This window comes from Lissotriton vulgaris, chromosome 4_1, assembly GCF_964263255.1.
Source record: "Lissotriton vulgaris chromosome 4_1, aLisVul1.2, whole genome shotgun sequence".
Lineage (NCBI taxonomy): Eukaryota > Metazoa > Chordata > Amphibia > Caudata > Salamandridae > Lissotriton > Lissotriton vulgaris.
In genome coordinates, this window is record NC_141691.1 from 146,779,719 (window position 1) to 146,800,376 (window position 20,658).

Sequence of the window (20,658 nt, forward strand, 5' to 3'; positions counted from 1 at the left end):
ACAGGCCTTGTCTCCACTGCTGTCATGGGCTTCAAGGGCCCAGTGGTGTGCAGGATATAGTCAATCGGCGTTCCACACCTGTTTCGGGGCGAACTCTTTCAGCTCCCGTAGAAAAAGGGTTGTACGGTGCGTACCCGACACGAATCGTACTTGCTGGGTCAGAAAAACCAGCAAACTAGCCGCGAACCATACAGATGTCACGTACAGCGGGTTCCGAGGGAGATTCGTACGGGGATTTGATTCGTACGGTCTCTGTACGATTCATACGGAGTCCAGCTCCTGGTACGAATCTTACTTCGTTGTACATACTGGTGACGTTGCATGGTATGATTCGTATGGGAAAAACGCTCCGAACGGCTATTCGGAGTGGTTTTTCCCGAATCGGAATCGACCCCTTTGTATTTTCAAAAGGGAAAATGTAATGTTTGGTTAGAAAAGTGAATACAACTAAGGATTTTGAAGAATTTTTTCAAAACATTCTCTTTAATGATTTATCTTTGCCACAGACCAAAATATATTATGACCAGTACAAGCAAAGCACACAAATAAAAACATTGCATTTCAAGTCTATAATTTCTCAACATATATTTAACCTCATCAACCTCAAAACTATGCTATAAAGAGAGAAGCAATATGAGAGTCTGGCTTCATTTTCAATGATTCTATTGAGAGTAGTCAAAGACATTGCAATACCACACCCACCTAGTTTAGAGAAACAGGTACACAACTTTCAATCACATAATAAACTGGTTGCTCTGCTTTTCCTGTTAGATAACTCAAGTGCTTGGATGGCGTCTCCACACTGAGCAGCTGATTAACTTGAATAGCCATAATTCTGTTCTGGTGGCACACTACAAATCGTGCTCACACTAGTACATCAAAATATGATTTGCCAGTGACAACATACTATACTGCAGCTAGAAAGCCTTGTCAAATACCAAGGCATAATGCCTCAAAGAAGCATCAGTTTATCCGCATGGTCATATGTGGAACTTTAATCTCTTGAAAATTGGTGCAAACTTACCTTTGGTAACATAGGTGTATCTCTCTTTTTCTTTTTGTCTACATTAGGATCATCTAGCATATCAGGCTCAAAGGTGTAGAGCTCGGTCAACTCATTCATTGTAAAATGCCGTTCAATCTGCTGCTGATCCACCACCCGAAAGGATAAAGATTGTTTGGCTATTTGACGATCATAGATTTTCTCTTCCATGGTTCCCTGAGTAACCAAAGACAGAATTTCATCAAATGAAGGTCCAAAATGAACCTTTTGCTCGGTGTAATAAAGCCAAACAACTAAATGTACTAGCCGCTGCAAACATTTAAGTGGTCTGTAAAGACATAGAACAAGTACTGTGCTACATGCAATTGACAACGATGCTATAGCACAGATGGCAACATAAATAACTTGGTGACAAAACATTAAAGAAAAAGTCACTTATTTGCTTTCTTATTTCATGAACACATCATGCTAGTTACATTCACCAGGAACACAATTATGTGCATTAAGGAAATATAGAAGAAAACATTTCAAAAAGTGGCAACATCATGAACTATGTCATTTAGTGAACATCAAAGGTAAATGTTTACATTTCCTTCTCCAAGATCTGCAAGTAAGCTACTCGTAATTTACATTTCTAAAACAGTAAGCAATGCGTAATTCCCATTTTTAAAACAATCGGCTATTGCAGTTCATCAAATGTAATGTAGAGGCCAAGGATATATCAGTATAGACCAGTGCAACTTGCAGATACCTTTCACTTGCAATTCTCATTAAGTTGGAAACACAAAGCAAAACATTAAGTAGATGCTAAGGTAAAATAAAATTACATTTCTGGTTAAGTTATTTCTCCAGTCTCAGGATCAACTATTACCAAGGCGTGCTTATAACATAGCTGAGTGGCTCTAACAGAAAATGCTTGCGGTTTAACAAAAAATGTGCACAGCAGGTCGTAAGATCACAGGTTCACTTGCGTTTGAGGGATATGCAGCTAAACTACCTCTACACTACATAGCTCTAGACCTCGGTCTTCTGGAAGACAAATGGTATAATGAACTGAGCTCCATAAAGAGGAACTGAATGGGCGTTAATAACAGCAGAGCACCTCTGAGTATTCAGTTACAATTAAAAGAAACTTACAATTACCACCTGGTGTACTTACATTCTGAACAGACAAGAGGATTTACACATAAGAAAGGGAATAAAGTGTAGAAACATTGGGCAGTTACAGATATGCGAGTTACACTACAAACATTAGATGTGAGAAAGAGCCCACCATTGGTGCTTTTTCAGATGTCCCTAAAGAGCATGTCTTAAGAAATCCACTGACTCTGTTTTGAAGATGTTTGAGAGGGATCAAAAATTCCTATTGTAGGAAATAAACTACACAGCTCATAGCAGATGTAACAATAAAACTTTATAGGTAACATACACCTGTGCGTCACAAACATAAGACAGAAGGATTTAAATACGGATATCATTCAAAATACAAGAATTCCAAAAGTCCAAATTGTGAAGCATCTTCTAAACAGCAGAGAAGGAAGGCCATTAAAAAAGTGTAGAAGTCACATCCCATTAACAGTGATGACAAAACAGCCCTTTTGAATTCATGATAGGGACTTCTTTTAAACACCATTGTGGACAGTGACAGGCTCTGATGAGCACAGGATTTTACTTACTACTTAAAATGGTAGGAGTAGGAAGTATGTCTTCCAAAAATTGGCAAAGTCCGAAAGCTATAATTTTACTGGAATGTGTACGAGTTGTGTAAACAGGTAGCAACCTGGGAAGATTCATCGGGAATTAAACTGAGGGGGCACTACCAAAAGGTGTAGAATAGTCACATTTGATAAAGTCATCTGACTCACTGCGCCCCTTTGGTATTGGTCTGTGGGGTAGTGGAAACTACGCAGCAATTGAACAGATCCATATATTTGATTTGGAAAGCATTGCCAAATACATCCATTCAAGCCTGGAGATGGAAGAAGGTGGGGAAGAATCTTATCCACCTCACAGAATAAAATGTTCTATATGTATTTGAAGCAAGCAGGACATACCATGGTTACATTAGCACCGGTTACTGAATTGTAAGAGGCAACTGTTGGGCAAAAAGTGCCACAGAAAAGGGTGCTAGTAATTTCGCTATTTAAAGTCTATGATCACGACCTCTGTTCCTTTCCCAAGCTGGTTATAAAACATCTGAAGCTGCAGGCAAATCTGGAAGGAGTTTCACCAAAAAGACAGTGGTAGCCTTCTAAAGTCGCAATAGATCTCTAGCATGAGCTTCTCTTTGGGACTAAGAACGGACCTATGGCAATGTGTCCATCGGAGCAGTATGGTGAGTGTTGCCAATGCCCTACAAACTCTATAACACTATGGCTGCTAAGGCAATTCCCCTCCTGTGCTGGGAATTGCCATTTTGCTGGTGTCATGACGAGCTCAGCTCGTCATGAGCACAGCTCCAGGCTACCTCATGACGAGCTGAGCTCGTCATGAGCATGGAAGGGGTTAAAGACCCTGGACAGCACAAAGGTTAAGGAGAAATATGGTGGGAGACGCATTAGTGAGGAGACAAATTCACAATGTTACTAACCAAATGGCTATGTATTGCAAACAATAGTCAAGAAAATATATCATTATAAAAGCATTGTAAAATGGTGCAGTGGTTGTGAGTGAAAAATTGCTGCTCCCTCATCGGTGATACATACTTTTGATCACTATTGTAATGTGTGCGTATCAAAAAAAAAATGGCATAGCGCATTGTTGGCTAATCAACAATATAGATAAGGGCCCGCGACTTCAGTGGACGTTTCAATTGCTGAGGAGATCACAAGATCGTCATCAGGACTCTAGATATAGCAGAGCACGAGAATCATGAGTAAAAATAGACTTTGAAAAAGACTCAAGGGGTAATCCAAAAATTAGCTGTTTCTAAAACATGATACCCAGGGATAATGGTCCAAAACTCTGGGAGGATGACGCATCGAGCCAAATAGAGAGGACCCCGTGCCAAATGGAGGCGTCCTGACGCCAAGGCAGTCGATGCTCCACTGCCTGGTGTGTAGCCTGAGCCTCTCCATGCAAAAGTGGTCCCAAATGAGGACTGAATACAAGAAAATCAGGCACAGTGCGCTGGAAGCAGTGTCCTGACGGCAAAATGAACAGCGAATGGAAAGAGCACCAAGCATGTTTTGCCATTCACACCCACTGCACTGTATGCACAAGTTACTTACCTTTGGTAACAATATGTCTGTATGAAACATAGGTTAGTTATAGAGTACTTACCGTAAAATATCCCCAAGGCTTCAGACCGGATCCGGAAAGTTTTTTCCATCGGCAGTACCTCTGCGCATTGGTCAACTCCACGTCCGTAGTCTGCATCGTGGTCGCTGAGGTTACTTAGACACCGCCCTTGCGCGCAGGCGTCAGTTCTGTACACGACTTTCCGTACAAGAACGCAGAGCCATGCAAGACACTGACCACTGCTGCATAAAACTAGAACCCTGAAAGGATGTCCTTAACCCTAGAAATCAGTTCCCAGAAGGGGAGGATGGGTGGGGTGATAAGGAATCTATAACTAACCTATGCTTCTTACAGATATATTGTTACCGAAGGTAAGTAACTTGTGCATCTGAAAGAAACAGTTAGTTATAGATTCCTTACCTTAGAATAGATACCCCAGCAATACCAACCCCGGAGGTGGGTCTGCAAACCAAGATCACACCAGAAAGTCCTGGAGAACAGAAAAGCCGAAAAGCCATCTCTCCGGACTTGGCTGTCCAGGCTGTAATGTTTTGTAAACGTGTGCAGCGATGCCCACATAGCTGCCTGACAGATGTCATTGAGGGGGAACTCCTCATCCCAAAGCAGTAGTAGCTGCCGTCGCCCTGGTGGAATGGGCGCGCAGCCTCAATGGAGGCTCCTTCTTTGCCAAAGAATAGCACGCTTTATTGTACAAAATGACCCACCTAGAGATCTGTTTGTGCATGGCTCAACCTTTTTTGGTGCAAAATTAGCCAATAAAGAGCAGGCCATCCACCCTGTATTGCTTTGTGCAAACCAAATAAAATGAAAGCGCATGTTTTAGAGCCGCTCTTCCTCTGGAAGGATGCAGAGGTGGAAATAAAGTGGGCAAAGTGATGGTCTGTCCAATATGGAAAGGAGTACCTACTTTGGGAAGAAAAGATGGATGGGTTCTAGGACGGGTTCCGGAGACAGTCAGAAAAGGAGGATTTGAATAAAGATATCGGAGCTCACTCACCTTGCGGGCAGAGGTGATGGCCACCATGAAGGCAGTTTTTAAAATCAGAAGCCTGGGAGGACAGTTATGTAGTGGTTCAAAGGGAGCGCACATAAGAAAAGCAAGAACCAAGTTCAAGTCCCACTGGGGCATTAAGAAGGGAACAGGGGAAAAAGATGAGTAATGCTCTTTGTGAGAAGGTGGCCTGATATGCAGTGCTCACTATTCTAGTGAACACTATGTATCAGTCCAGCAACCCTTATTGATGATTGGTTGTAAGTCAACCTTATAGACCAGCTATCCTAGTAGCGTGGATACGAGCAGTCTAAGGCTAAAGACTCGAGAGGGCGCGTTAAGCCAGCTGTTTACCACACATATACCCCTTGAATACCAAGTGAAAGGACACCACACAAGTGTTATGAAAATAAACAGTTATTTATTTAAAGATCACAACAGCCCTGTACTCTTTATGAGGACAGGGTACTAAGCACAAACCAAAACTCTTACAAAAATACTTAAGTTAGCACAGTATATACAAATGCCCGAGGGGCACGGAAAACCATATACTCTGAAAGTGGAATGCGAAATTCCTAGCAGGTAAGTACAGTACTAATAGCTTTTGGAATCGCTAGGACTTGACTAGGGAATCGTTAGATTACTTCTAGGAGGCCTAGGGGACTCGGGTGCAGTGTGTGCACTCTCACGCGAGATGCGGGACAAAAGTCTATGGTAGCTAGGAATTAGAAAGTTAGTGTTCTCGGGCGAACCCGACCTGGTAGGGAGAAAACGAAAGTAGATTCTGACCCTTGGATAGTGAGGCTATGCTGGGGCACCGAAATGCCGAAGTTACCTAGCCCAGGGGCTGCAGCTGCATAGGTCTGAAAAGACGTCGGGAATCCTTGTAGACGGACCAGGAGCCGGAAGAAAAGATGCTGGCCGGTGACCAGTGAAGAAAGTTCAGTCGGATCCAAGCCTGGATCTTGAAGATAGATGACACCTGAAAGCAGAGGGGACCAAGTTCGAGACTACTAGCCAGTAGTCAGTGGGCACCAGGAGGGCACCGGATGGTAGCCACCTCGACTAGGTGAGTGGGTGACGCTTGACTCGAAGATCTCACGGACCAGGAGGCGTTGTCGGCGACCAGGATGGAGGATCGAGCTGTCCCACGAAGATAGAAGCTGTCGGCGTCGCTGGACCCAGGATTGGGCAACAAAGCCTTGGCAAATTCAAGCCCACGCGGTGGACCTAAAATGGCGTCTGGAGTGGACCAGGAGGGTCCGGGGTGCCTCTCTTGAAGAAGGAAGCAAAGGCCAGCCTGGAGCAACCAGACCAGCAGTCGTGAAGTCGTTGGGCGTCGTTCAGAGGGCCACAAGCCAGCCGGCTAGTAGCCAAACAACGCGGTGCACAGCAAACAGCAGAAGGGCCCCACGCAGATCGTGGAGATGCAGGGGGGCTGATCTTGGGTGCTGGAGCTGCGCAGGGTCGGGGCTTCTCGGACCCCAAAGCACTCACCAGTGGAGGACACGGTGGGCTTGCAGTAAAGATGTCGTGCAGTCTTGGCGATCGTCGGTCCCTTGAGGTCTCGTCGCACTCACGGTTCTCAGCTGGGCTGTAGAGGTGAGTAGAGGTCAGAGGTGCCAGGGAAGCCGAGTCTCGTCGAGCTGGGTCGTCGGATTCGTGATGAAGGACTTGCAGCAGACCGCAGTGTTCTTTAGGATGGTGCCTGCGGATGCAGGGTGACTACTCCTTAGCCACAAGGGAGAATCTTGAAGAAGAAATCGTGAAGTCCTTTCGAAGAAAGTGGTATCTTGATTCCAAAGATGATCTAATTTGAACAGGGGGCCCGCTCCTATCTTTATACTAAAAAAAGGGGCTGACCCGGTGACTAGGTCCTGCCTATGGGTGGGACTAGGTGGGGGGTGGTTACACCCCTCAGCCATGCCGGACTTCCCCAGGCCAGGGGCTGGTGTGCCCCTGGAACTGGTTCAGACCGGCCTATGCGTAGTGAGCACCGGGGTGCCACTCAGCAGTCACCTTCCTGTAAAGCCCTGCCTACCCAGGATACACAAAACCATGTCTGGGACGGTGCTAGCACCGCCCCTGACAGGAAACCCTTTGTCCAGGCTCCCCTCACTGGAAGGACTCCCAGCTGCAGGGGGTCAGACTCGTGTCTGTGGTGGCAGCATCCATTTTGTGGAGCTGAGGCTTCAGTTAACTTTAACCGGGGTTCACAGTTACATACATGTCGTGTCCCTCTAGAAGGGTGGAATGCTAACCCCGTCGCCAGAATTGGCGAGGGGTTAGTATTCCAATTCGTATGACACCTTACTCGACATGTTTTGATAAAGCAATACCAAAGATAGCATTTAACCGCGAGGATTATAATGCACTTAAGAGTATATGGTATGCGATATCATGGAACAGCTATTAGGACTTGATTCCGCAAGCTGCAGACAGGCTCAGCTCGTGCCAGAGCACCATCTCACACGATTCCAAGCACTCTGCCTTCAGGATTGTCAAGGCCTGCCATAGGAGTGACTGATAGGAATCTGTGTGTCCATTTTAGGGTTAGGTATAGGTATACTACACCTACAGCAAAGGGTGATTACACGACTTCGCCCCAGCTGTCATGCAGCCAGTTGTGTCAAATTTAGGAGGCCAGCCAGGGGTGGCATAATACATGCTGCAGCCCCTGGCAGCCCTGGGTACACCTATGCCCTGAGTTACAGGGTCTGATAAGGTGGCCCAGTACCAATTGGTAGATGCACCTAGGGTACATGAGGTAATTTAGAAAGAGAACAGCCAGGCTGTGGGTCTGATTGGCAGGCCCACAGCCAGAGAAAGTCGTAAACCAGTGAAACAAAAGCAAAAAATCTGGGTGATCATAGGATTGCAGACCCTACTCTCCTACATGACCCCCCCCCAAACTTTGGGACAATAAGCTAACCTTGACCAGGTGAGTCTTCTTGTTCTAAGTGGAAATATCTGGAGAGCCCATCGGCATTGCCATGATCAGTACCAGGTCTATGTTCCACTGTAAAGTCCATCCCCTGTAGGGAAATGGACCACCTAAGCAGTTTGGGGTTTTCACCCTTCATCTGATTTAGCCACAAGAGGGGCTTATGGTCGGTCTGAATCTTGAAGTGAGTGCCAAACAAGTATGGCCTCAGCTTCTTCAGGGCCCAAACCACAGCAAAGGCCTCCCTCTCAATAGCTGACCAATTCTTCTCTCTGGGGGTCAGCCTTCTGCTTATAAAAGCAATGGGCTGATCCTGACCATCAAAATTCAGTTGAGAAAGAACAGCTCCCACACCCAACTCAGAAGCATCTGTTTGGACAATGAATGGTTTGGAGTAGTCTGGACTCTTAAGGATAGGTGCTGTGCACATGGCCTGCTTTAGGTCATCGAATGCTTTTTGACAGCCTGCTGTCCACTGAACCTTTTTTGGCATTTTTTTACTTGTCAGTTCATTTAATGGTGTCACAATGGAACCATAGTTCCTGACAAATTTTCTGTAGTATCCAGTCAGGCCCAAGAAAGCTCGAACCTGAGTCTGGGTGGTTGGAGGAGCCCAGTCCCTGATTGACTGTATTTTGCTCTCCAGTGGCTGAACCTGGCCTCCACCTACAAGGTGGCCCAGGTATACAACCTGTGTCTGCCCTATCTGGCACTTGGTGGCCTTGATAGTGAGGCCTGCTGCTTGCAGAGCCTCTAACACTTTCCTCAGGTGGACCAGGTGATCCTCCCAGGTGGAGCTAAAGACAGCAATATCATCTAGATATGCTGCACAGTAGTCATCCAGCCCAGTAAGGACTTGATTCACCAACCTTTGGAAGGTGGCAGGTGCATTTTTCAGACCAAAGGGCATTACCACAAATTGATAATGCCCACCAGGGGTTGAAAATGCTGTTTTGGGTTTGGCATCCTCAGCTAACCTGATTTGCCAATACCCAGCTGTTAAGTCAAATGTACTTAAGTAGTTGGCAGAAGCCAATCTATCTATAAGTTCATCTGCCCTTGGTATTGGATGGGCATCAGTCTTAGTGACTGCATTGAGACCCCTGTAGTCTACGCAAAACCTCATCTCTCTCTTACCATCTTGGGTGTGAGGCTTTGGCACTAGAACTACTGGACTAGCCCAAGGGCTATCTGAGGGTTCAATGACTCCCAATTCCAACATTTTCTGCACTTCAGTTTTTATGCAGTCTCTAACATGATCAGGCTGCCTGTAGATTTTACTCTTGACTGGCAGGCTGTCACCAGTGTCAACCTCATGGGTACACCAATTGGTCTGACTGGGTGTCAGAGAGAACATATGTCTGAAAGACTGAAGAACCTGTTTACAGTCTTTCTGCTGATGTTCAGAGAGGCTGCCACAAAAGACAACACCATCTACTGACCCATCATCAGGATTCTGAGTGAGCAGGTCTGGGAGAGGGTCACTCTCTTCCTCCTGTCCCTCATCTATGGCCATGAGCAAGCTCATGTCCTTCCTGTCGACATATGCTTTGAGCCTGTTGACATGGAGTACCCTATGGGGACTCCTGGGAGTTCCAAGGTCCACCAGGTAGGTGACCTCTCCCTTTTGCTCAAGGATTGTGTGGGGCCCAGACCATTTGTCTTTGAGTGCTGCTGGGGCCACTGGCTCCAGCACCCACACCTTCTGTCCAGGCTGATAAACAGTCAGGACAGCCTTTTGGTCATGCCAAGCTTTTTGAAGTTCTTGACTGGCCTTAAGGTTTTCTGATGCCTTCTCCATATACTCAGCCATCCTGGAGCGGAGACCAAGTACATAGTCCATTATGTTGGTTGCAGGCTTTTTGAGAGGTCTCTCCCATCCTTCCTTCACCAAACACAAGGGGCCTCTCACAGGATGCCCATACAAAAGTTCAAAAGGGCTGTAGCCAACCCCCTTTTGTGGGACCTCTCTGTAAGCAAACAGAAGGCAGGGCATCAGGACATCCCATCTACGCCTGAGTGTTTCAGGTAGTCCATGAATCATCCCTTTTAGGGTCCTGTTGAACCTTTCAACAAGCCCATTGCATTGTGGGTGATAGGGTGTAGTGAATTTGTAATTGACACCACACTCCTTCCACATAGCAGTTAAATAGCTTGACATGAAGTTTGCACCTCTGTCAGAGACAACCTCCTTAGGGAAGCCCACTCTGGAGAACACTCCAACTAGGGCCCTTGCCACCACAGGGGCTGTGGTGGTCCTAAGTGGAATAGCTTCAGGATACCTGGTGGCATGATCCACTACCACCAGTATAAACTTGTGCCCTGATGCTGTCTGGGGTTCCATTGGACCAACAATGTCAATCCCCACTCTTTCAAAGGGCACCCCCACCACAGGCATTGGTATAAGGGGGGCCTTTGTTGTGCCACCTGACTTACCACTGGCTTGGCAAGTGACACAGGAGCGACAAAACTCCTTGGTATCCTCATTCATGTGAGGCCAGTGAAAGTGTGAGACAAGCCTGTCCCAAGTCTTTGTCTGGCCTAAGTGTCCTGCTAAGGGAATCTCATGGGCCAAGGTAAGTAGGAAACCTCTCTGAGACAAGGGTACAACCAGCCTCCTGGTCATGCCAGGCTTGGGGTCTCTTGACTCAGTGTACAGGAGTCCATCTTCCCAGTATACCTTGTGGGTACCTGTGGCGTTCCCAGCAGCCTCAGCAGCAGCCTGCTGTCTGAGGGGTTCAAGAGAAGGGCAGCCTAACTGGTCCTTCCCCAGGTCTTCCCTTGAGGGTCCCCCTGAACCCAAGAATTCAACTTGATCAAGTTCAAACTCTCTAGGCTCAGTTTCCCTCAATTCCTGCAGGTCAGCCTCCTCTGAGACTTGATCCACAACCTGGGGCAAGGGGGAAGGCACAGCCTTAACCCTACTGCTCTTTTTCTTGGAAGGTGTCTGGTCCATTGTTCCAGGATCCAGCACCTGTTCAGTGGGGCATCTTCTGGCCTGTGACCTAGTCACAGCAAACACATGTGCTGGCAAACCTAACATTTCCAGATGAGTCCTCTGCTCCACTTCTGACCATTGTGATGACTCCAAATCATTGCCCAACAAACAATCCACTGGGAGGTCTGAACTAACTACAACCTTCTTGTGGCCAGTTACCCCTCCCCAGGAGAAAGCTACAATTGCCATACTATGATTGGTAGTGACATTGCTGGCATTGGTCACCAGGAATTCTGTACCTGGCATGATCTGTCCAGGGTCCACAAAGCTAGGTGTCACCATTGTGACACTGGCACAAGTGTCCCTATAGGCCTGAGCCATTTTTCCATTAATAAAAGGTGTCTGTCTGTATTTGCCCAAAGTATTGGGACTTATATCAGGGGACATATCCACATCCCCTGTACAAACAAGGACAGCCTGAGTGAGTGTACCAACTAAGTTGTCACACCCCTCAGAACCCAGGGTTAACCCTACTAAACCCTTGGGAGGTGCACTACCACTGCTGGCTGTACTAGGGGGCACAGGTGCCTTAGGGGCTGCAGTGGCAGGAGTCTGCCCTCCTCCTTTCTTGGTGCACTCACTAAACCAGTGAGTTTTACTTTTGCAGTATTGGCACCACCTTTTAGATTGGCCTTCTTTCTTCTTTTGGGGAGCCTGACCCCCACCCTCTTTGGGTTGTTGGGGACCTGTCGAAGACTTCTGGTCATTTTGTTCCCCCTTAGAATCTTTACCCTTCTGGTCTGCTTTCTTCTGACCACCTTGATTCTGGCCCTGGTTCTGTTTAACTCTTGTTCTAACCCATCTGTCTGCCTTCTTTCCCAATTCTTGGGGAGAGGTCAGATCTGAGTCAACAAGATGCTGATGCAACAACTGGTTCTGACAATTGTTTAAAATTTGCTCTCTCATCATCAAATTGTACAATCCTTTATAATCAGTAACCTTACTGCCCAGCAACCAGCCCTCAAAAGCCTTAGTGGCACAATCTACAAAGTCAGCCCAATCTTGAGACTGAGTTTTCTGGGTATCCCTGAACAGCACCCTGTACTGCTCAGTGGTTAGGCCAAACCCATCAACCAGTGCATTTTTCAAGACTTGGTAATCATTAGCATCCTCCACCCTTGTGGTGAGGAGCTTGTCTCTTCCTTTACCCTCAAAGGAGAGCCACAAGATAGCTGCCCACTGACTTGGGGGAACACCTTGCACAGTGCAGGCCCTCTCCAAAGCAGTAATCCATTTGTGGATGTCATCCCCTTGTTTAAAGGGGGGCACTATCTTACCAAGGTGTTTTGTATCAAAACTCCTCTCCCTATTGCTAGGTACAATGCTGCCACCAGTGGGGACTGTCCCACTCAATTGTTGCTCTCTAGCAAAGGCAAGCCTCTCTTTGGCCAGGGCAAGTTCTTCCCTTTCAATCCTCAGATTGGCTGCCTTTTCCTTAGCTTCATACATTCTCCTCTGGGGAGATGTCATTCCCCTTTGAGAGGAACGTTGAGAGCCATTGGTATGAAGGGATCTGATAGAGCCTCTTGATAGAGATCTATCTCGTCCATTCCCAATGTTAAGCTGACCTGAGAGTGGCCCCAAGGGTCCCCTAGTGCCCATCTCATGTCTGCTTAAGTTGGACCTGGTTAGTCTGCTGACTTCTACCTGTTCCTTTTCTGCCTCATCCCCTGATACCAAATCATCATCCTCATCATCAGCATCATCTGCTTCCTGAAGAGGATGGTCCTGGGCATCAAAGGGACCCTGTAAGGAGGGCATGTTGCCATCTGAATTAGAAGGGTCTGGGTTACCAGCCCTCCTTGCATCATGAGTCTCTAAGAGACCAATCAGAAAGGCAGTTGTGGGGTTAGACCCCTGCTTAATCTTCCTAGAGGTACACACTTGTCGTAACTCATGGAAGCTAAGCGCAGTATATCTTGAAGGGATGACCTGTGGAGGGTCAACTGACACAAGGGGAACCTCAGTGTTTCCTCCTTTGTCCGACATACTGTTTCTAGTGTGGTGTAAGTGATGCACCTACCTACACTATGTGTTTACCTACTGATCCCTTGCTAAGAGTTGCAGCCAAGGTGTGCTAAGCCTTGAGGAGCTACAACAGCTGGTTCAGTAGAACTCAGAGTATTCTAAGCTTTAGTTATGTGTACCTAACAGTACTTATGTGATCTTTCAACAAGATATTCTTAGGATACGTGTGGTAAAACAACAGCAAGCTCAAATCCCAACCGCTGCTCACCAATGTGAGAAGGTGGCCTGATATGCAGTGCTCACTATTCTAGTGAACACTATGTATCAGTCCAGCAACCCTTATTGATGATTGGTTGTAAGTCAACCTTATAGACCAGCTATCCTAGTAGCGTGGATACGAGCAGTCTAAGGCTAAAGACTCGAGAGGGCGCGTTAAGCCAGCTGTTTACCACACATATACCCCTTGAATACCAAGTGAAAGGACACCACACAAGTGTTATGAAAATAAACAGTTATTTATTTAAAGATCACAACAGCCCTGTACTCTTTATGAGGACAGGGTACTAAGCACAAACCAAAACTCTTACAAAAATACTTAAGTTAGCACAGTATATACAAATGCCCGAGGGGCACGGAAAACCATATACTCTGAAAGTGGAATGCGAAATTCCTAGCAGGTAAGTACAGTACTAATAGCTTTTGGAATCGCTAGGACTTGACTAGGGAATCGTTAGATTACTTCTAGGAGGCCTAGGGGACTCGGGTGCAGTGTGTGCACTCTCACGCGAGATGCGGGACAAAAGTCTATGGTAGCTAGGAATTAGAAAGTTAGTGTTCTCGGGCGAACCCGACCTGGTAGGGAGAAAACGAAAGTAGATTCTGACCCTTGGATAGTGAGGCTATGCTGGGGCACCGAAATGCCGAAGTTACCTAGCCCAGGGGCTGCAGCTGCATAGGTCTGAAAAGACGTCGGGAATCCTTGTAGACGGACCAGGAGCCGGAAGAAAAGATGCTGGCCGGTGACCAGTGAAGAAAGTTCAGTCGGATCCAAGCCTGGATCTTGAAGATAGATGACACCTGAAAGCAGAGGGGACCAAGTTCGAGACTACTAGCCAGTAGTCAGTGGGCACCAGGAGGGCACCGGATGGTAGCCACCTCGACTAGGTGAGTGGGTGACGCTTGACTCGAAGATCTCACGGACCAGGAGGCGTTGTCGGCGACCAGGATGGAGGATCGAGCTGTCCCACGAAGATAGAAGCTGTCGGCGTCGCTGGACCCAGGATTGGGCAACAAAGCCTTGGCAAATTCAAGCCCACGCGGTGGACCTAAAATGGCGTCTGGAGTGGACCAGGAGGGTCCGGGGTGCCTCTCTTGAAGAAGGAAGCAAAGGCCAGCCTGGAGCAACCAGACCAGCAGTCGTGAAGTCGTTGGGCGTCGTTCAGAGGGCCACAAGCCAGCCGGCTAGTAGCCAAACAACGCGGTGCACAGCAAACAGCAGAAGGGCCCCACGCAGATCGTGGAGATGCAGGGGGGCTGATCTTGGGTGCTGGAGCTGCGCAGGGTCGGGGCTTCTCGGACCCCAAAGCACTCACCAGTGGAGGACACGGTGGGCTTGCAGTAAAGATGTCGTGCAGTCTTGGCGATCGTCGGTCCCTTGAGGTCTCGTCGCACTCACGGTTCTCAGCTGGGCTGTAGAGGTGAGTAGAGGTCAGAGGTGCCAGGGAAGCCGAGTCTCGTCGAGCTGGGTCGTCGGATTCGTGATGAAGGACTTGCAGCAGACCGCAGTGTTCTTTAGGATGGTGCCTGCGGATGCAGGGTGACTACTCCTTAGCCACAAGGGAGAATCTTGAAGAAGAAATCGTGAAGTCCTTTCGAAGAAAGTGGTATCTTGATTCCAAAGATGATCTAATTTGAACAGGGGGCCCGCTCCTATCTTTATACTAAAAAAAGGGGCTGACCCGGTGACTAGGTCCTGCCTATGGGTGGGACTAGGTGGGGGGTGGTTACACCCCTCAGCCATGCCGGACTTCCCCAGGCCAGGGGCTGGTGTGCCCCTGGAACTGGTTCAGACCGGCCTATGCGTAGTGAGCACCGGGGTGCCACTCAGCAGTCACCTTCCTGTAAAGCCCTGCCTACCCAGGATACACAAAACCATGTCTGGGACGGTGCTAGCACCGCCCCTGACAGGAAACCCTTTGTCCAGGCTCCCCTCACTGGAAGGACTCCCAGCTGCAGGGGGTCAGACTCGTGTCTGTGGTGGCAGCATCCATTTTGTGGAGCTGAGGCTTCAGTTAACTTTAACCGGGGTTCACAGTTACATACATGTCGTGTCCCTCTAGAAGGGTGGAATGCTAACCCCGTCGCCAGAATTGGCGAGGGGTTAGTATTCCAATTCGTATGACACCTTACTCGACATGTTTTGATAAAGCAATACCAAAGATAGCATTTAACCGCGAGGATTATAATGCACTTAAGAGTATATGGTATGCGATATCATGGAACAGCTATTAGGACTTGATTCCGCAAGCTGCAGACAGGCTCAGCTCGTGCCAGAGCACCATCTCACACGATTCCAAGCACTCTGCCTTCAGGATTGTCAAGGCCTGCCATAGGAGTGACTGATAGGAATCTGTGTGTCCATTTTAGGGTTAGGTATAGGTATACTACACCTACAGCAAAGGGTGATTACACGACTTCGCCCCAGCTGTCATGCAGCCAGTTGTGTCAAATTTAGGAGGCCAGCCAGGGGTGGCATAATACATGCTGCAGCCCCTGGCAGCCCTGGGTACACCTATGCCCTGAGTTACAGGGTCTGATAAGGTGGCCCAGTACCAATTGGTAGATGCACCTAGGGTACATGAGGTAATTTAGAAAGAGAACAGCCAGGCTGTGGGTCTGATTGGCAGGCCCACAGCCAGAGAAAGTCGTAAACCAGTGAAACAAAAGCAAAAAATCTGGGTGATCATAGGATTGCAGACCCTACTCTCCTACACTCTTATGGAAGCCATTTAAAACAGGGGACTTGAAAAGAGAAGGCCGATCAGGAAGCCTAAGAAAGGTTGAAATGGCCGAGAGGTAGCCCTTTATAGTGCCGATAGCAGTGCCCTGCTATGCTAAAGAAAGGAAAAACAAGAGAACCTTAGAAAGAGGGGCAGAAAGCGGATCCACAGCCTTTGCTGTGCACCATGACACAAATGTATTCAATCTGCAGGCGTATACCATCTTAGTGGAGGGACCACTGGCTGCCAAGATTACATCAATAACTTCAGGAGGCAAGTCAAATGCTGTAAACTGACGATGCTCAATCTCCATGCAAGGAGGTGGAGGCTGGACAGGTTCGGGTGGAGGACTGTCCCCTGCTGCTGCAACAGAAGATCCTCCAGAAGAGGCAGTCGGATCTGAGGATCAATGGCCATGTTGAGCAGCTCGGGATACCAGACTCTCCGTGCCCAATCCGGAGCCACAAGAATGACTTTGCACTTGATCTTCTTCAGCGCTCTGGGCAGAAGTGGTATAGGCAGAAAGGCGTATACAGGACCGCAACTCCACTCGCAATTATAAAAGTCGCCTAGCAAGTGCCGCCTTGGAAATTTCAGATTTGCTGACATTGCACGGTCTCTACGGTGGCGAATAGATCTAACCAAGGCTCTTCCCACTGTTGAAAGAGACCTGGCACCACCTCCGAGCGAAGACGCCATTCGTGTCCATCATGCACCTGCGGCCGATTTCGTCCGCCCAGGCCTTCAGTGAACCGGCCAGGTGTTGAACCACCAGGGATATGCGCTGATGTTCCAGCCATGAGCATAGGCGCAGGGCGTCATGACATAGGGTCCACAACCTCACCCCACCCTATTTGTTGCAGTACCACATGGCGGTGGTGTTGTCCGTGAACACCTGCACTACTCTTCCCCGGACAGAGGGAAGGAATGCCTTAAGTGCATGCCGGATCGCAGAAGCTCCAGAAGGTTGATGAGGAGCTCAGACTCCGCCGGAGACCAGAGGCCTCTGAGCTCCGCCTCGCCCATGTGCCACCTGATCCCAGAAGGGTCTGTCACCACTGTGAGATCTGGTTGGAGAGGGATCTGCAGTTGACCCAATCCTGGTTCGTAAGCCACCACTGCAACTGTTGTGCCCTGCCCTCAGAGATCTGGAGGCAATCGGACAGATTCCCCTGATGCTGAGCCCACTGGAACTTCAGGTCCCACTGCATAGCCCGCATATGCCACCTGGCATGATCGACCAGCAGTATGCAGCAGGCCATGAGGCACAGACCGAAACACGGGATAGAGGTTGAAAGATCGGAATCATAGCCCGAATATCCCAGACTTGCTGTTCGGGAGGATAAACCCGAAACTGCGTTGTGTCCAGAACTGCTCCGATGAAAAGGAGCTTCTGAGAGGGAATCAGGTGCGACTTCGGTACAATGATAGAGAATCCCAGCAAATGCAGGAGGTCGACCGTAGTCTGGAGGTGAGAGACAATTGCCTGGGACGAACCCGCCTTCAACAGCCAGTCGTCGAGATAGAGGAAGACTGGAACCCCTGATCTGTGCAGATGAGCTGATACCACTGCCATAACATTCGTGAACACCCGAGGGGCGCTGGTAAGGCCAAAGGGGAGCATGGTAAACTGAAAGTGCAAGTGGCCTGCCGTGAACCGTAGGTAACTACGGTGGGCCGTCAGGAAGGGGATGTGAAAATAAGCGTCCTGCAAGTCCAACGCTACCAACCAGTCTCCAGGGTAGAGGGCAGACAAGACGTGAATGAACATCAACATTTTGAACTTCTCCTTCCGGAGGAAGCGGATGACGTTCCTGAGATCCAACATAGGTTGCAGGCCTTTGTCCTTCTTGTGAACCAGAAAGTAGTGGGAATAACAACTACGACCTACTTCTCGTACTTTCGTAATTTCGTGGGGGTATTTGTAAAGCGCAGCGGTCGCTCCGGAAGGAGCATCATGGCGCTGAATTTCCAGGTAGGGGATCAAAACATTTCGTGGTGGCTGTGGGAATTAGATGGCTGCCTTGGTGTAGTCATCCGAGAGGTTAAAAATCCAAGTTTTTAGCAGTTTTCTGAAGGGTTTTTCCTGAGTTTGGTGTCTAAGATTTTTGGGCATGCGGTTCCAGGCTTTAGTGGCCAAGAAGCTTAGGGTTTTTCCACCTTTTGTCTTCATGTTGAACCTGACTGGTAGGATGAGGTTGTCATGGGAGGAGCGGAGGGATCTACTCGAGTTGTAGTGGGGGAAGCGTCTGGTAAGGTATTTAGGGCCGGATTTATTGAAGGCCCGAAAGGCGACAATTAGCATCTTAAAAAGTATTCTCTTGTGAAGAGGGAGCCAGTGCAGGGATCTTAGAGCCGCGGATATTGATGATCTTCTGGGCAGCTTAAGAACTAGTCGGGTAGCGGTGTGAAGTACACTTTGGAGTTTATTGAGTGTAGCTTTTTTAGCTCCAGCAAGGAGACCATTACAGTAGTCCAAGCGTGAGATTATTAGGGCCACTGTTACGGTTTTCCTGGAGTCTAGCGGTAAAAGTCGAAGAATTTATTTTAGAGATTTTATGATTCCGAAGCATCGGCCCGCTACAGTCCGGACGTGTTGGTCGAAGGATAAGTCTGTGTCAAACAGGACTCCAAGATTCCTTGCAGTTGTTACGGTCGGGGGGGGGGGGTGCAGCTGAGTCTTCCGGCCACCAGAGGGCTGGGCAGAAGATGGTATTTCTTCCAATGGGGAGGATCTCCGTTTTGCTGGAGTTGCATTTGAGGTGGTTAGTATCCATCCATTGGAAGACAGCCTTCAGACAGTTTTTGAGGTTTAGCTCGGCCTTGGTCGAGCTATCCTCTAAGGGTACGATGAGTTGCGTGTCATCGGCATACGATGTTACAGGTATGCCGAATGACTCAATCAGGGATATAAGTGGGATGAGGTAAATGTTAAAGAGGAGGGGGCTCAAGATGGAGCCCTGGGGGACACCAGAAGAAACCCTCTTCTCTTTGGAGTGGTAAGAGCCAAGAGCGACAGTTTGGGATCTGTCGGTTAGGAAGGATTTTATCCAAGATAGGGCCACCTCAGAAATCCCTATGTCCGTCAGTCTATTGATCAGGATGGAGTGGAGTGGGAGATAGTATCGAACGCCGCGGTGAGGTCGAGAAGAATGAGAATGGCATTCTTCTTCTGGTCTTGTAGCATCTTTATTGAGTCTGAGAGTTCGATCAGTGCTGTTTCGGTAGAATGGTTGGGGCGAAAACCAGATTGTTGTGGATGGAGTATATTGTGATCTTCAAGATATTGTTTGAGTTCTCTGTAAACCAATTGTTCGGTGATTTTCCCCAAAGCTGGGAGGAGCGAGATCGGACGAAGATTGGTGAGGTCGGACGGGGATTTGTTGGCTTTTTTCATAAGGGGTTTGACTATTCCCTGTTTCCACAAGCGAGGTACAGAGCCAGTGCGAAGTGATGAGTTAACGATATAATTAATGATAGGATTCACCTCGTCGATGAGTAGGTGGAGAATTTTAGGAGGACAGGGGTCGGAGGGAGAACCAGATCTGCACGCCAGGATGACTTCTCTGGTTTGATCTAAGGTAACATGAGAGAAACTTTTAAGACTACCGCCCGGGGATTCTTTCGGAGGCGAATTGCGTGTGTCTTGGGTAGTTTGCGGGGAGGGGGGGGGGGAGAGAAATTTTGTTGAATGGCGTTGATTTTCTCCTCAAAGTAGTCAGCTAATTTGTTACAAAGATCTTGGGATGGGGGGATTTCGGGTTGTAACGCTTTGGGCTGAGTGAACGATTTCACTATGGAGAACAGAGTTTTTTGTTTCCGATTGGACTCCTTAATAGCGTTGACATAGAAGATTTTTTTTAGCAGATTTAATATTGAAATGGTAACTTTTCCTTAATTGGATATATGCGAGACGGTCAGCATTATCATACGTTCTACGCCATTTACGTTCGGCTTTTCTACACAATAGATGGGATGTGGCTAGGTCGGGGGTGAACCACAGGGCATTAGTTTTGGGATTTTTATCTGTTCTGCGGGGGCGATTGGGAGGGTTCCGAGTTCTGTTTTCTTGAGAGATCCAGTTGTGGAAAAGATTTGCGTCGTGTTCAACGTCGCCATTGAAAGTGGGGGCCTGAGATTGGGGAATAGGATTAAGTGTGAGAATTTCTTGAACCTTTTTCCAGTTGACGGAATTGTCAAAATGTGGATTGGACTTGCTGGAGGTTTGTGGGCGTGAGGATCTGATGTGGAACTGGATCAGGCTATGATCCGTCCAAATTTGAGGGACAGGAGGTAGGGTAGCTAGAGGGGGAGAGTTGGTGCAAACACCGTCAAGTGTATGCCCTAGTGAGTGGGTGTGCAATGTGACACTTTGCTGAAGATTGAATATTTCTAGGGTCTGTAAAAAATTGTTTATCTGTGGGTCGGATTTGGACTCAAGATGTAAGTGGAAATCCCCGAGTAGGGTGAAATGTGGGTATCTAAGTAAAAGAT

The 20,658-nt window shown here is 48.0% G+C and overlaps 1 protein-coding gene across 1 annotated transcript in view; it reads right to left on the reverse strand.

Moving 5' to 3' along the window:
- ATRX (ATRX chromatin remodeler) overlaps positions 1 to 20,658 on the reverse strand; it is a 1,771,102-nt gene that overhangs the window by 245,872 nt on the left and 1,504,572 nt on the right. Inside the window, exon 30 of the mRNA XM_086918408.1 lies at positions 1,025 to 1,219. Within this exon, the coding sequence (XP_086774534.1) occupies positions 1,025 to 1,219 (195 nt within the window). The remainder of the gene's footprint in view (positions 1 to 1,024; positions 1,220 to 20,658) is intronic.